Below are 16,609 nucleotides of genomic sequence, written 5' to 3'. Positions count from 1 at the left end.
AAATTGGGGCTCAATTGCTGCATCGCTCTTTCTTAGATCATCTACAAGAAGTTTAATATTCCCTGTCCCCTGGGAGACCTGATACACCACGCAGACTCTTTCAATACTTCAGGAAGTTTATCGATGGCGGGAAATCACAGACCGCCGCCGGCCACTCTTTACAGCGATGTTCACAATCACAGCACCAACCATGAACTTGAACAATCTTGTATCGCAAGATACATCATCTTCAACTCTCAGGTGTGGATACTGAGGATAACCTTTATTTTATGAGTGTAATTCTTTGTATTTAGCTATTGTAACGAATGATCAGGTACCAGGTGGACGTGCAATTAATTTTGTCGTCACGCTGGTGCTTTTGCAGACCGCGTATGCTGTACCCATCCTCGCCTTTTCTTTTGTCTGTCACCCTGAAGTTCTTCCCATTTACACGGAGATTTCCCAGTAAGTCTGCTTGTTTGATGTTAAGGCCGGGAAGGGTTAATCGTCCTGTTTTGAAGCGTGATATTGTGAGCTCCATGAAGAAGGAAACTTCATCCGGTGACGTTTCATCATTCCTCGTTACGATTAATATGGCAGCATTTGATCGATGTGTCAAGTTTGCAATTTTCTTTAAATGGACGAGAAAGAATCATTCCACACATTTGTGTTAACACAGCTGAGGAATGAAAGGGTAAAATAATAAACGGTTCGATGAAGTGATCTGTTAAACTTGAGTTGAAGTGCAAAAGGTGTCTTTAATAATTTGGTATAATCAATTACCTTGTTGATAAATGTGATATTGATTTTATTGGCTTGGTCGATTGGTTAAGCATGTAGATGGTGGCCATTCCAAATTGCCTGGGGGCATGAAGAGTGAACGAACAACATACATAAAGCAGTCCAGGTGGGGAAGGTTTATTATCTTCTCCCTTAAGGTCAATAATCCAGTTACGTTTTTACTAACAATCAACTAGTAACATGGTGGTAACTCTGCTGGGTTTAGCTTTCATTTCACAAGATTAACATCCAAATCCTGAAAACTGCTTTAAGCTCGATTTGGTCCTGAAATCTTGGGAATCTCAGTGTCATGTACGAACCCCGACACCACCGCCATACCCCAGAAGAGAAACTTCGAACCAGGGACTCTCCTCTTGATGGACCGATCCGTGTCGCTTTTTGTAAAGTGGTGATGTTTTGTTCTTCAATTCTCTTTCCTTACTTTGTTTTTGCAAATGGTGGTGATCTTGTTAAAATATCGTTGTCTCTGACAGACCAACACGCCAGAGGATGCAGAATGTTTCCAACATTGCTGTTTTTGCCATGTTTATCATGTACCTGCTCACAGCAATCTTTGGATATCTAACTTTCTATGGTGAGGAAGCAGCAAAGATGCACCAACCGTCTGTCTTGTCCGTTATGAATTTTTTTTTTTTTTTTTTTAACAAACTCAGTCTTTCCTTGCAAACCTCTTAATTGTTCTGTTTAATTATTTTATGTTTCATTTAATTCCTTCTTGTATTCTGAACCAACTTTTTTTTCAATCTCCTCTTCACTCCCCCTTCAAATGTAACTTCTCAATTCCTCTCACATACATTGTCATCTCGTTTTCCTTTATTTCACTTCCTTTTCCTGCACTTCACTCACTCTTCACTCATTTTCCTGCACTTCACTCACTCTTCACTCATTTTCCTGCACTTCACTCACTCTTCACTCATTTTCCTGCACTTCACTCATTTTCCTGCACTTCACTTACTCTTCACTCATTTTCCTGCACTTCACTCATTTTCCTGCACTTCACTTACTCTTCACTCATTTTCCTGCACTTCACTCATTTTCCTGCACTTCACTTACTCTTCACTCATTTTCCTGCACTTCACTCACTCTTCACTTATTTTCCTGCACTTCACTTACTCTTCACTCATGTTCCTGCACTTCACTTACTCTTCACTCATGTTCCTGCACCTCCCTCCCTTCTCCCTCATGTTCCTGTACCTCACTCCCTTCTCCCTCATGTTCCTGTACCTCACTCCCTTCTCCCTCATGTTCCTGTACCTCACTCCCTTCTCCCTCATGTTCCTGTACCTCACTCCCTTCTCCCTCATGTTCCTGTACCTCACTCCCTTCTCCCTCATGTTCCTGTACCTCACTCCCTTCTCCCTCATGTTCCTGTACCTCACTCCCTTCTCCCTCATGTTCCTGTACCTCACTCCCTTCTCCCTCATGTTCCTGTACCTCACTCCCTTCTTCCTCATGTTCCTGTACCTCACTCCCTTCTCCCTCATGTTCCTGTACCTCACTCCCTTCTCCCTCATGTTCCTGTACCTCACTCCCTTCTCCCTCATGTTCCTGTACCTCACTCCCTTCTCCCTCATGTTCCTGTACCTCACTCCCTTCTCCCTCATGTTCCTGTACCTCACTCCCTTCTCCCTCATGTTCCTGTACCTCACTCCCTTCTCCCTCATGTTCCTGTACCTCACTCCCTTCTTCCTCATGTTCCTGTACCTCACTCCCTTCTCCCTCATGTTCCTGTACCTCACTCCCTTCTCCCTCATGTTCCTGTACCTCACTCCCTTCTCCCTCATGTTCCTGTACCTCACTCCCTTCTCCCTCATGTTCCTGTACCTCACTCCCTTCTCCCTCATGTTCCTGTACCTCACTCCCTTCTCCCTCATGTTCCTGTACCTCACTCCCTTCTCCCTCATGTTCCTGTACCTCACTCCCTTCTCCCTCATGTTCCTGTACCTCACTCCCTTCTCCCTCATGTTCCTGTACCTCACTCCCTTCTCCCTCATGTTCCTGTACCTCACTCCCTTCTCCCTCATGTTCCTGTACCTCACTCCCTTCTCCCTCATGTTCCTGTACCTCACTCCCTTCTTCCTCATGTTCCTGTAGCTCACTCCCTTCTCCCTCATGTTCCTGTACCTCACTCCCTTCTCCCTCATGTTCCTGTACCTGACTCCCTTCTCCCTCATGTTCCTGTACCTCACTCCCTTCTCCCTCATGTTCCTGTACCTCACTCCCTTCTCCCTCATGTTCCTGTACCTCACTCCCTTCTCCCTCATGTTCCTGCACCTCACTCCCTTCTCCCTCATGTTCCTGCACCCTTCTCTCCTTCTTCACTTTCCTGCACCCCTCCCCAATTTATTTCCTGCACTTCACTCCCACACTCTTCCCCTCTCTTTTCTACACCTCATTTCCTCCCCCATTTAAAAAAAAATTTTTGTACTGCACTCCTCCACCCCACCCCCTCCTCGTTTTTCCTGAACCTCACTCCTTCCCCATACATTTTTAACCTTCACCATCTTCGAAGATGGATGGAGGTTACTGTTTTCACCCCTTTCTGTTTGTTTGTTGTTTGTTTGTTTGTTTGTGGTGGTGGGGGGGGGTTAGGTATGGTCCAAGGATTATGCCATTAAATTTTGGACTTGGTCCCCCCCCCTAAAAAAAAAAATATTAGAGAAAAAATTTTTTTTTTTTGCATTTCTTCATGTTTTAAGTGATTTCCAACCCCCCCCCCAAAAAGTTTTTGCATTTCTACATGTTTTAAGTGATTTCCAACCCCCCACAAACTTGTTACCCCCCCCCCAAAAAAAGAAATTTTTTTGCATTTTTACATGTTTTAAGTGATTTCCAACCCCCCAAAAACAATTGTTACCCCCCCCAAAAAAAAAAAATTTAGAGAAAAAATTTTTTTTTTGCATTTCTCCATATTTTAAGTGTTTTCCAACCCCCCCCCCAAAAAAAAATTGTTAGAGAAAAAGGTTTTTTTTGCATTTCTACATGTTTTAAGTGATTTCCAACCCCCCCCCACCCCCCCAAAAAAAGAAATGTTGGAGAAAAGAACTATAACTCAGCACTGTTGACATTTAATGAATAAGATATAAGGGTCACTTGAGTGACCCAGCAGTATTGGCGGCGGAGGTTTTGCACTCTCCCGAGTGCTCCCCCTCTAGTTTTTTTCTTGTTTCCACTGACTTTATTTAATCACTTGTTTTAGAAGTGGATCTATGTTTTTTTTCGAAGTCAGACCAATAAGTATTTAAATGGTTAATTTTTCATGACCCAAAACCTCAAAGGAGTTCAGCTGTGCTTGTTATCTCAAAAAATTGTTTCCCATGCAGGAAATATGTAGATAAACGTTAAACGGAGTTCTTTTAAAACAGCATGATCTGTTGTGAATATTAAAAAAAATAAAAACTTGAAGGGCACTCGGTAGAGCGGATGCCTCCGCCACACAATGCCTGATCCAGAACATATCGGGGCCAATAACCTTTTGAAATATCATACTCTGATGTCAATGGTGAAGAATCGCTTAAAAAAAATTTATCGGATTCGGATTCGGATCTTCACCAAAATTGAATCAATTCTTCCTTGTCACACACCCAATGTGCCCACCAAGTTTCGGCCAAATCCGTCCACACCTTTTTGCGATATTTTGTTCACAAACAAACAGAGACAGACGGGTGAAAACATGACCTCCTTCCACCTTCTGGCGGAGGTAATAAATCTTTCCAGAATATTCTTATTGATTTGGGGGTGGGAGGGAGCAGTTTTTAAATGTGACCTTCAATAGGGTGGTCATTCTATCTTGGTAGGTTGTAAAAAACAAACTTGATGTTGCCTTTCCATCAGAAATTTTGGTTTAACATAACCTCTTGTTATTTGAGCCAACGATTCCACATGCCATTATGGAGTATGCACGTCTCTTTCTGAATTGGGAATTTTCATTCAATATTAATCCCACACTCCAAAGAAATTGTGCATTCCTTCTTCTTTCTAAATTTTAAAAATCAGGGGAATATTATTTTCTGAAAATTCAGCTGTAAGACATCTATCCAAGGAAGTAGTGCTTACGAAGGGGGGGGGGGGCAGCTCTTACAGATTATATCGATATCTGTGATGAAGATTGCCATTCAACGATGTGACATGAAAATGATTTGAGCGCTACCTCCTGATTCAGAATTGGTGGAGGCAGAGCTCCTGCACACATACATGCGCACAGACCCGCATGGACGGCTCATTCAGATGGTGCGTTGTGCTGTACTCATCGCTGTTACGCTCACAGTGCCCATCGTTCTGTTTCCGGTACGTACTACTTTCTCACCCTCCAATAACCTCCCCGTGATGTCATTTATCTCTGCCCACTCTGCCGACCAATCGCTTTCCTTCTCTTGTATTTCACCATACACCCAACTCACTTTCTTTGAAACCCCTTTATGAACTCCCACCTCCGCCCCTTTGCAACATCTCACTCACCATTTCTCTCACACCAGTTCTGCCTGTGGAATGAGTGACCTTTTATCTTAAAAAAAAATACAATTTTAGGGATACTGCTACATTGTTGAATCAAAAGTATTTGGCCTGGTTGTTGATTCGTAAACTTTTTTTTGTGTGTGTGTGAGAAAACATGCGGCAGGGAAGTGGCAGTTTGCTGTCAAAATGGGGGTCCGAATAAAGACTGTTGTATTTTTAGGTTTGGCATGTAGCACAGACGTGTGTAATATCAGCCAACCATGATGGCAGGTTATCTATTAACCCTTATGGATGGTCTCCGTGTGAGCTGGCATTCCATGAATAAATATAGTGGAAAGAATGGTCAGCATGACCGTTCTAGCCGTCTGGAAACTTGTTGGATGAATCTTTAGTGGTGGAAGCTTTAAGATTACATCCACATCTAGTTTTGATGGTTGTATAAAGTGCTGTTTTGTATTTTCTTGCACAAGCTGAATTTGAACTTTACGTAAAACGCTGCAAGGTATCATTCTTAAAATCGATAATTTCTCCACATGTCAAGTTGTATCAAACTATGATAAGATAAGGTTAATAATTGCCACAGGTGGCATCATACTGTTTTATTTATTTATTTAAATACGTGATTCAAGCAAATTTTTATCATTCTGGAGAAACGAGTAAATGAACATGACTCGGTGAATAGAGAAGCTGAGCTACGTATTTTTTTTTGTAGTACGTATCGACTACGTATTATTAACAATAATACTATTATTAGCTGCATATTAACAAAGTATTTTTTGTATTACGTATCGACTACGTATTATTCACAATAATACTATTATTAGCTGCATATTTACAAAGTATTTTTTGTATTACGTATCGACTACGTATTATTCACAATAATACTATTATTAGCTACATATTAACAAAGTGTTTTTTTGTGAGATTCAGGTACGTTTTCTTGAAAGAAAAAAGAAATTGCACTTACTGTTTTAAGTCAGGATTTTTTTTTTTTTTTTTTGTACACATGATCGAGACTTGTGGAAAGCTTAGAGAAGAATGGAAAGGGGGGAAACACTAACGTCAGAGTATAAGTGAGAGCGACATCAAGGAGGATGGGAGAAGGACACTTGGGGGTGAACAAGCTGCACTCAAGATGAAACGGCACGAAGAGGAAGGGGAAACCAGAAATGAAACAGAAAATGAACAAACCAACCGACAACTTCTTCTTCTTCTTTCAGCTGCTCCCGTTAGGGGTCGCCACAGCGGATCATCCGTATGATGCGCATAGTGATTTGGCACATGTTTTACGCCGGATGCCCTTCCTGACGCAACCCTGGTCGCCTCTTACGACACAGGGATATGGTACACCTATTTTAACCGGGGTATACACCGGCCCAGTGCACTGGTACTCACTTCGCCGACCTCGGAAGGATGACAGGCTGAGTCAACCCCCTGGTGTATTAATTCAGTGGCCCAACGGGGCTTGAACTCAGGACCTTTTGGATCCCAAGCCGCTGCTCTAACCACTGCGCCAACACCAGGCTCCAAACCAACCGACAACTATCAAACGAAAAGAGGTGAATCAAACAAATCACAATAACCTGGAAAAGTGAAGTGCTTGGGAATGGGGTAATTTGGGGGTAAAAGAGATCATGATTATGGATGGAGATGACCTGAGGTAGTGGTGAATAGCTGTCTTAAAGTCCTGAAGGAAAGAATGGGGCTGAAGAAGACTGGGGAACTCAGTTCCACAGGTGAGAGAAAAGAGGAACAAATGAGTGGAGGTGAACAGTGAGCCTGGATTTTGGGAGTTCAACAAGAAGAGGGTTACTGGCAGACTATGTGCACCCTCCAGAAACCTGGGAAGGACAGAGCCAAGAGAGGACAGAGGGTACAAGACCAGAAATAAGGTGGTAGAAGACAGAGAGACCACCAACCTGTATGCGTTGGTAAAGTGATAGGCCCATAGACTCAGCTTCATCATGGGAGATTCCAATGATCTTGAAGGCCTTCATTTCCACAGCGTCAAACTGAGCAAGGTATGAGGCAGGGATGGGGGCACCAGCCATTAGGGGAGAGCAGTACTTCATCAAGCTGCAGATGAAGGCCTTGTCGGTGGATAAGAGTTAAGATGTGCAAAGGATAGATTTTGTACGATGGAGGATGCCCAGTCGGCGGCTGGTTTGGAGGCCAACTTTGATAAAAGAAATATCATGGCTGATGGTGAGATTCAAGAGTTTAAGTGACTGAACTTCTTCAAAGGATTGTTAAGAAAGTAGATTGGAGCGTCTGCCAGATGGTTCTTTCAAAGAGACAGGGTGAGTGCGTAGGATTTGTCAGGGTTGAAAGAGATATACCATGTGATGGACAAGCTCCAGTTTCTGTCAAGGTCTGCAGAGAGGGAAGAGGCTGTTGCCTTCCTGTCTGAAAGATGGGTAATTCTGCAGCAGAGCGTGGAATCATTGGCAAAGATACCAGCTGGATTTTCCAGGGAATCAGAAAGATCATTGATGAAGATGAGCAACAAGACTGGACCCAAGACTCCAGCCTTGACAGGGAGAGTAGATGAGAGGATGTGGCCTTGGATGCCATAGGCAGAGAGTTTGGAGAGTAAGGCAGGATGCCAGACTGTATCCAATGCTCGAGATATGTTCGGAGAGATGGCCCTGATCTCATGTCTGAGATTGAGCGCTTCCATCCATTGTTGGGAGAGTAGAAGCAGCATGTCCAGGGTAGATTATGACCGGGCCTGAAACCAAACTGGTGATCAGAGATCAGACCGGTGGAGAACAGGAATGATTTGATATCCACTGCAATGATAAATTCCATAATCTTGCTTATAACCTTGAACCAAACTAATAGGATTTCTTTATAGATGACATTGCTGATATGTAGCTTTTTTTGTCCTTAACATCAAGTGCAAAAGTTTATATTTTGTTGATGTCACCAACTTGAATTTTAGCTGTGAAGCACTGAAGATGACCGGAGAAGTCTGATGATATGAAAACACCCACCTTGCAAAGTGTTTGTCCCTGTGACGTATTGACTGTCATTGTGAAGCATGTCCGTTTAAGGAATTTCCTTTGTACCATCTTGAATGGGATGATCTGGTCTGACAGAGAGATGGGAATGAAAAGCCGTTTTCCTCTGACGAGCTCAGCGGCTATAACCTGGAGATGAAGGGCAGTGATTGCGTTCCTGGATCCATCACAATGACCATTCATTGGGTCACAGTTTCTTCGTAACAAAATCACCATCCCGACTCTCAAGATCAATACATGTGGTGGCATTCCAGTGGGGCAGAGTGTGTTCAATATTTTTTTGGGTACAGGTGGGCATCTGTGTCATCAAGGATGTGATCAGAGCTCTTGTACATGTGGGCTTCTACAGGGAATTGTCACGTACAGATTAACTCTGTCTACTTCTCCATTTGCTATGCAAAGGATAGCATGTTGGCATAACTAATCTCTATGTGTTATGTTGATGCCAATATCCAGATACACCCATTCATAAAGAGCTTCCATAGTGCTGCCCGAGTTTACGAGTTGTAAGTTTTGTTGAACTTTGAATTCCCCTTGTTCTTTGCGGTATGGTAGCTTCCCTTCGCCAACATCCAGGAGGTACTTTAAGAACTCATGACTGAAACTCTTGCAGGTAACTCAACTCTCATGTTCTTGGTCAGCATGACTTCCACATGCTCCCATAAATAGGAGCTCTTCAAGCAATCAGCATATAATCTGTATTCGACCTGTTTCTCACAGCTTGCAGTATTTGACGCCAGTCTCCACTGTGTATAATAGTGACCCCACAGAATGGACGATTGTCTTTTTGAAGGTCCAAAAGGTGCGGTCATCTGCTAATGGTTGACCTAACAAAACATTTGGTTTCGGTTTAGCGATAGCAACAAACAAATCTTTCTGAAATTGTTCATGTCAACCTTTTTTTGGAATTTTTCAACTTTGAATAATTTAAAGAAAATGATTGCTCTCAAGTCAGTGGCATGGGTATTCCAGTGTGACCACTCCTTGGCTTTTTTCACAAGATCTTGGCTATTCGTTGTTCACCTTGGTGTCTTGGTTTTCTATAGGTTTTCTTGGCGTATAGGTTTTCTATTATCATCGCTTTTCCGAATCCTTGTGAATTCTTGGCTTTTTTCATTGGCTCACCTTGGCATTTATGAAAATGAGGAGTGGTCACACTGGGGTATTCTTGATACGTCCAGCTCAGATTTTGGTCCTTTTGATTTGTAAAAGTGTTAAACTTTGCTTAAACTGTGGCATATTCAGATGCGAGTACATCTGAAATGCTATGCAATATTGGACAAGAAAATATTTTCTTTTTTTCCAATGGATACAATCACCTTCTTCATCTTCTTTCATATGCAGGACAAGGCTGTGAGTAACGTCATTGGCTGGGTGTGCGACTGTGATTCTGATGCAATGTCCCCTATAAGTTAGGGCAGGAATGTGGAATTTGTTCAGAGTACCGGCGATAGCTCGCTTACTCATTACGACGGACGCCGTGGGATGTTGAACATCAGCTGACTAATGCTGGCACATGGGATACTCGTTCGACGTCCATTCGAGAGACTGCATACACACTAATGCCTCACCCTATCTGTGAGACACTAAGATGACGGTTTGTAGCTTGGCCGAGATTTAAACCCAGGCTAGATGGCGCAGAGGCAAGTGTGCATACCTCTTGGCCATCCTGCCAGTCCGATACAATTACATGACACGCATTGAAAGGACTGTTGGGATAAGCACTTTTGGTTGTGCATTTGCCACTGAGTTATCCAATGTCATTTCAAATTTCTGTTCAGCTGTTCATTAAAACTGCTCAGATGCTTCTTCTTCTTCTTCTTCTCTCCTCCTCCTCCTCCTCCTCCTCCTCTTCCGCTCTAAGGGTGGAAGTGCCCTTCTCAGTTTGCTGGATGTGCTAGAGTATGTGCACTGGAGTAAGGCTAACATATGTGCTCGTCTGCTCTCCTTGGGTGGGGGTGAGGGGAGGGGTGGACTTAAGGCCAGTATTGGGGTTGGAAGGAGAGGTAGAACTGAGTTTGCAACCTCTGCGTAGGCCCAAGAACTGTCAAATGTCAATTTTGAAGTTTCGGTGATATCCATGTTTGTTCCATTATCCTAAGAGTATTATTATTATAAATTATTTTGCAAGTTACATCCTCAGAATTGAAAGTTCACTCTTAAATCATCTAGAACCTGCATCCTTGACACCATTACGTAGTCATGTCATATTTGCAACTGCAGGGTGAGGGGAAAAGGTCGGGGTGTCAAACATTTACCCTGGTCACGAAGCAAAACTTGATGTGGGTCTTTTCTACATACTTTCAAACCGTTCTCACGCATTTTCCCAGCATTGTGAGAGTTTACTGATACCGTTGCAATACAAGTCATGTTTATATGTCCAAGTTATTACATTGTTGAAAAAGGTTTTGACTCGCCGTCATATCGAAGATGCAAGACGGAAAATATAGAATGAAATGCTTTCTTGGGATGATGGCTATAGCCTTTTAAAAATCTCTGTGTGCGCAAGTCACTATCGCTATGTTCATGAATGCATTCCCTACCAGATGCGAACATCTGTGGAGGAGATATTCTTTCACAACAAGCGCTTCAGCTGGATCCGCCACATCGCCGTTGCTGTCTGCATGCTGATTTTCGTCATCTTACTTGTCATTTATGTGCCTTCGATCCGTGACATATTTGGCTTTATAGGTTGGTCCTCTTGCATAACGTCAGCGAATACTTGAGATATAGATGGCATTTTTGAAATAGGATGTTGAATTTCTCCAAAGCAACCTAAAAATCAATGTTTCTTCATGGAGTTTGGTTGTCATCAGGCCTAATCTTTCACATCATGATTTAAGGTGCTTTTGGTAATACTGGGTTGATTGAGCTCCCTAAAATGATTTGATCCAATGAGTGGCCAGCACGTGTGGCTTTATATGTCCTTTGAATGGAGTAAGTTACCCAACTCAACCAGTCCAGTCTGGTAAAATGAAAATCACCTTTGTTAGATGATATAAACTTCTCTGTTTTAGTGCCTTCGATCTTTCCCACATTGTTTGCCCGTTTAATGTGCATGAAGTGGGTGTAGACGAACATCTTAATGTCTGTGATCATTTTATTTTGCAGGGGCTTCTGCTGCTACCCTTTTAATCTTCATTCTTCCAGCCATGTTCTACCTGCGCATCGTTAAGAAACCACCACGCAAGCACAAGTTGATGGTACGATTGCTGAGCTTTTACAGAAATCTTTTCTATAATTCTCTCTTGCTCTAACCCTTCCTAGTTGAGTTAGTTTGGGAGTATTTTAACAAACTTCAAAATGAGTCGTAGATGTAACGGAAGGGCTGTAAGATTTTTATTCCAAAGAAGAAACATCAACATTGCACTGAATTTTCCAATCATTTTTTTATTAACAAATCCAACTAACCAGAGGCAGTCATTACCCCAATACATCGTTGGACTTTGTTTTTTCCCCCTGCTTTTTCAAGACAGCTCAGATGATCAGAAGTGAACGAATCACATATTTTGAAGGACATTCAGATTACATTTGTTTTGGTTCATTCATTTATTGAAAAATGCTGATGGTGCTGGTCAAGAAGAGACTGCTCTCCAACCAAAGTTGATTATAACATGATATTTTAATAGCCAATGTGACAAGCAATCTGCCAGGTTAGCAAACCCTTAAGCCATTCGTAGTGAGCCTGCAATAGAATGATTTAATGATCCAATGTACATATGGTAAATGCATTGCATCGTGAATCATTCAATGAGAAATTGTATCGTTTTTTGACACTTCTTGATATTCCTGTTTTAACTTCTCAGGCTTACATCTTCATCATAGCTGGGTTTATCTTCATGATCTCCAGCATGGCGCTTATCATCGCAGACTGGGTCCAACACTCCGGACACCACTGAGGCCTTCACTGTCCTTCTATCCCTTTCTTCTGTCTGGCGCAGCATGATCTTGTCAGTATCACGGCATGAGCATGGAAAGAGGCCCAAATTAAGTAGCCATACTTCTCTTAAAATGCAGTAGAAAGAGAGAGAGAAGGAATAGCAGAAAGTGAATGGTGCCAAGAAAGGGTATTGAAGTCAATGGCCAGTGAGTCTTCCTTACTCTGGACAATACCCACGTATATTGCTGTGGCGAGGCACCTTAAAGTTTCATGCGATGCCCCAACAAATCATGGTGAAGAAGTACACACACACACACACACACACACACACACACACACACACACACACACACACACACACACACACACACACACACACACACACACACACACACACACACACACACACACACACTTCATCTTCACATTGTCCAGCACACAATGTTGAACCACACATGTTTCCATAAGTTATTATTGAGCTTTTTGCCATTTTCTGCATGATACCAGCTGGATCTCCAAGCTGTGTAAGGATATTTATTGACGCTTTAGTTTATCTAAAGTATTTCACCTCAATCTGGTCATCGTCTCCGGCGTTAGCAAGTCAAACCTGCATAGAGAACGGCAACCTGAAAAGAATTTCAGAATATTGCATTTGGCTTCCTCCTACTTGATGACATGCATGGAAGCACGAAACCGAATACAAGGAAGCATTGCATTAACTTCACCAATCGGGTTTTGGAGTGTTATCCAGATGGTAAAGTGTCCAAAATCGAATGAAAATCAGAATCTATGCCGGCTTTCAACCCGTACGTAGTATTAATTCTTACTTCGCTGGCCAGGATTGGTTGAGGGAGGCAGTTGAGAGAAAATTCTGACATCTAACTCTTATTTCTTATTGTTTAGAAATTGTGGGCTCGTCAACCTATCAACTTTGTCAATCATAGTAAAATGCAGTTGTAACACGAGTTTAACAAAACCAAATGCTTTCTGGTATAGCAAAGTTCAATATTAATTGCTTTTCTCGATCGACATTAGAAAAGCTTTTGAAATTTAAAGGATAGATGCCAAATCATTTATTTCAATGCTGTTGTTCAACCAGCAATGAGACACAAAATGATGCTTTTATCAGGTACATATACTGTGGGTTTACGGTTCATAGAACCGTTGTAATTAGGACATCATTGCTTCTTCGAGTGAATTTTTTGGGTCGACAGAAAAGTTAGATCGATTGACAACATTGTACAAAGTTTTAGCGACGATATGTTGTATACGATGAAGCATAGCCAGCCCACCTTGCAGTGATGTTTACGCAATCTATCACCTTACATTGAAGGGGATAATTACCAATTTCAAATAAGTTTTGGCAACTCTCTGGTGGCAAATGATAAATTGTGGAATTTTTTTTTTCATGTAAAGTTTGTGGAGTTTTTGTTTTTAACCTATTTTGTGGTTATGTTCAATGACAGAGGAAGGGTGTTCAGGTTTCTATTGCTTTAACACCCCAATTTGAGTTCAATGTTGGCTTGTCATGCAAGTGTACTATTAACTGTAGGCTTCTTTGAAGAAATGTTCCAAAAATAATAATCTTTTCGTGATTATCACATAGAGGAGAGTATTTTTCAATCTTTTACTCCAAGCAATGTTTATCAGACGTCCTGAAGTTTAATTTGGTAAAAGTCACTCCAGTGCACGCTCCTTCGCTAATGTTCAAGGTATCCCAGTAGGAATGTGAATTTGTCATGATGTAACAGTATGGAGAGCCATGTAGATGAGGAAATCGTGAAGGGTGTTTCACCTCACAAGCTCATACATGTGCAGTTTGGAAGGAGCCGTGCAAGGTGCGGACTCGTGTGGGTCGGTTAAAAAAAAAAAATTTAAATTTATTTTGAAATGATCTGTATTCTTTGACTCCTTACTCAAGTACTTCAGTTCTAGTTATTTTACACTACATTTCTCAACACTCCAGGTCAGTTCATGTTCTTGTTGTGCTGCCAATAATGTGCTATATGGTATTACGTTGCATGTTGCACTTCATGCCAAACTGACTCGTCAATTCTTTGGTAGTCGAGATGAGAAAAAGCTGTTACATGCACTGCTTCATTAATAGCCAAAGCTTTCGCCAGGCTAGAGAGGTGATGCCTATGAATGCTCGGCAGTTTTGATGGCTGGTTCTTGCAGTTTGTATGCACCATATATTTTATTTTTGTCAATTTATTTTGTCGATGGAGTATATTATGCTGCAGTGCTTCAGCCTCATTTGAACACTAGTGAAATTGCTCAAGGCACTACATGGCTATCTCCTCTGCACAAAGCAACATCAGGGTCAGGAGGTGGGAAGGAGGGGGGGGAGGTTTGGGGGTCACAGTTGTATTTTTCTTCTCTACCTATCATACAATTATAAGCCAGACTTGCTGATTCTTGATTGAAGGGGAATATTCTCTGAATCTCTGTCTATCCATACTATCCCAGGCAAACTGTTGCTAATGCAATCTCAGAGCAGCCCATGTGGGTAGTTGGTGCCATTTCACAAGTGAACCTTTGAAGCTCCAAAGACTGAAGCTCACAACTGCACTACCAAAGTGTGCACGTGATCTTAAGAGTTGTATGCAGAGAAGTCAACTGCTCTATACATAAACTGATTTAGTTAAAACAGCCTTGTTAATTGGATAATTTTCAGACATATACATATATTTATGTCTATGTTGCAGCTATAGTGAATTGCTATTTATTCGTTTATATTGTAAATATTTTGATTGTGTCCATTGACAATGTATAATTTTAAGTACTTCTTAGCTTTTGTGTTGAAATCATGATTGGGCAGTAAAAGAGCTCTGGATCGAGAGTAAGTGACTTTGCCTTTAGCCTGGGCGGAAGATGCTGTATTGTACATACGCTTAATGTTCACACCTTAGGGGAGAACCTTTTGTATAAAAGTGCTGATAAAATAAAAAACGGATAAATAAACCAGTCCGGAGATATATGATGTCATGAAAACGCTTCACATTCATGGTTTCTCTCCACAGACAATCACTTCTGACTTGTCATGTTCCGAAACATTTTTTTTCGACTGTGCTTGCTGAATTATGATTGGTTCAAAAAACAAAATTTCAAAGCACATTTGCTCTCTTGTTCCGTCCTCAAATGCAAGCAAGGTTTCAGCAGTTTAAGTTGCTCTGTTTAGAGGAGAATTATCGAGTGAAGCCATTTGGTGTTGAGGACCAACCACGCACTGATGTTGAATGTTCTGGACTTACCTCTCCCAATTCCTCGGCAGGTGCGACTTAATCTTACACTTTTTAGAAAACACAATGACTGTGGAAAGCAGGAAGCCGTTTTCTTTTATCACATAACAGGTGGAATTTTGCGGGCCCAATGGAGTTTTATTTTAGGGCCAGCTTTGCGAGAAATGTGATTGTCTTCATACATGAGGGAATGGTTAGACATGATTTGAGTCACGTAACCACGATGGTTTACACATTCAAGTTTCGTCCCATCCTGATTGCCTGGTATATCGATAACCTTCATGCACATTGCACAAAGTGCCAGTGAGTCTTCCACCTGTTATTTTGCAGGTGTTATTACCTAACCCTAACCAACCCTAACCCTAACCAATAATGATACATTGCACAAAGTCCCATACATTCCTCTTCAAAATCTTTTCTTTCCCCACTTCCCTTTCATTTTCTCCCCTCTGAGCATTAACTTTGCTCTGCTCACAGAAATATAGATAGCTTTTTTTCAACTGCCAGTTTTTGGAACAACCTCATCTACCTCCAGATATAATGTCATTCTAGGAGGAAGGAATAGGAATGGTCTTGGTTGTGATTTAAATCATACTTTTATTAAGTCAAATTGAAATGTCGAATCTATCATATAGTCACCTGTACAAAGCAGCAGCACACATCACTCCAACTGTCCACATGAAGCTACACCCAAAATAACAGACCTTTTAATGCCCTTGCGGTTGACGAACGTATAAGATTTATTAGGCCGGTTCACACACCCCTATGACGTACGCATTACACAGTGAGCGTCACTGTCCCACCCCTTGGAAAGTTTGGCCACAGATCTGCCTCAAATAATGATATACAGCTGTCTGTGTGTAAATATACACCCAGGAACTACAACAGCTGTTGATGATTGTGCCAAGGTTTCTCAAAGTCATGATGTGGTGGTGATGCACAGTTTGCAGTTTCATGTTGTATTTTGGGCACAGATGTTTTTATTCATGCAAGTTCAACAAGGCCAAGGGGAGTGGGTTGAAAGGGGTTCCTCCACTACCCCTACCCCTCCCCCTCAACTTTCAAAACTAACATTTGTGACAACTATTTTTATCTATTTGTTTTCTAATGAGTCTTTGTCCTGACTTGAAACTCCCTTCAATTCAAACTGTTTTCTTATTGGATTTTAAGCAAAGAATTTTGTTACTTTTATATTTTTCAAAAAATGTGTTATCAAACCCCCCAAAGGA

At 41.7% G+C, this 16,609-nt stretch overlaps 1 protein-coding gene across 3 annotated transcripts in view; it reads left to right on the top strand.

Annotated features, from left to right (window-relative positions):
• LOC147032621 (sodium-coupled neutral amino acid symporter 2-like) overlaps window positions 1-15,105 on the top strand; it is a 66,311-nt gene extending 51,206 nt beyond the window's left edge. For all 3 annotated transcript variants that reach the window (XM_085870390.1, XM_085870389.1, XM_085870391.1), the window contains 7 exons: window positions 37-240; window positions 365-444; window positions 1,254-1,354; window positions 4,943-5,067; window positions 10,805-10,949; window positions 11,370-11,461; window positions 12,065-15,105. In XM_085870390.1, coding sequence (XP_085726516.1) covers window positions 37-240; window positions 365-444; window positions 1,254-1,354; window positions 4,943-5,067; window positions 10,805-10,949; window positions 11,370-11,461; window positions 12,065-12,157 — 840 coding nt within the window. In that variant the 3' untranslated portion in view covers window positions 12,158-15,105. The remainder of the gene's footprint in view (window positions 1-36; window positions 241-364; window positions 445-1,253; window positions 1,355-4,942; window positions 5,068-10,804; window positions 10,950-11,369; window positions 11,462-12,064) is intronic.
• Window positions 15,106-16,609: the final 1,504 nt, after the last annotated feature.

The sequence above is a fragment of the Eptatretus burgeri genome, chromosome 2 (assembly GCF_056783735.1).
Source record: "Eptatretus burgeri isolate ZD-2024b chromosome 2, Ebu_testis_v1, whole genome shotgun sequence".
NCBI classification, from domain to species: Eukaryota; Metazoa; Chordata; class Myxini; order Myxiniformes; family Myxinidae; genus Eptatretus; species Eptatretus burgeri.
The sequence above is the reverse complement of the archived record's forward strand: the minus strand, read 5'-3'. Positions and strand labels throughout refer to the sequence as shown.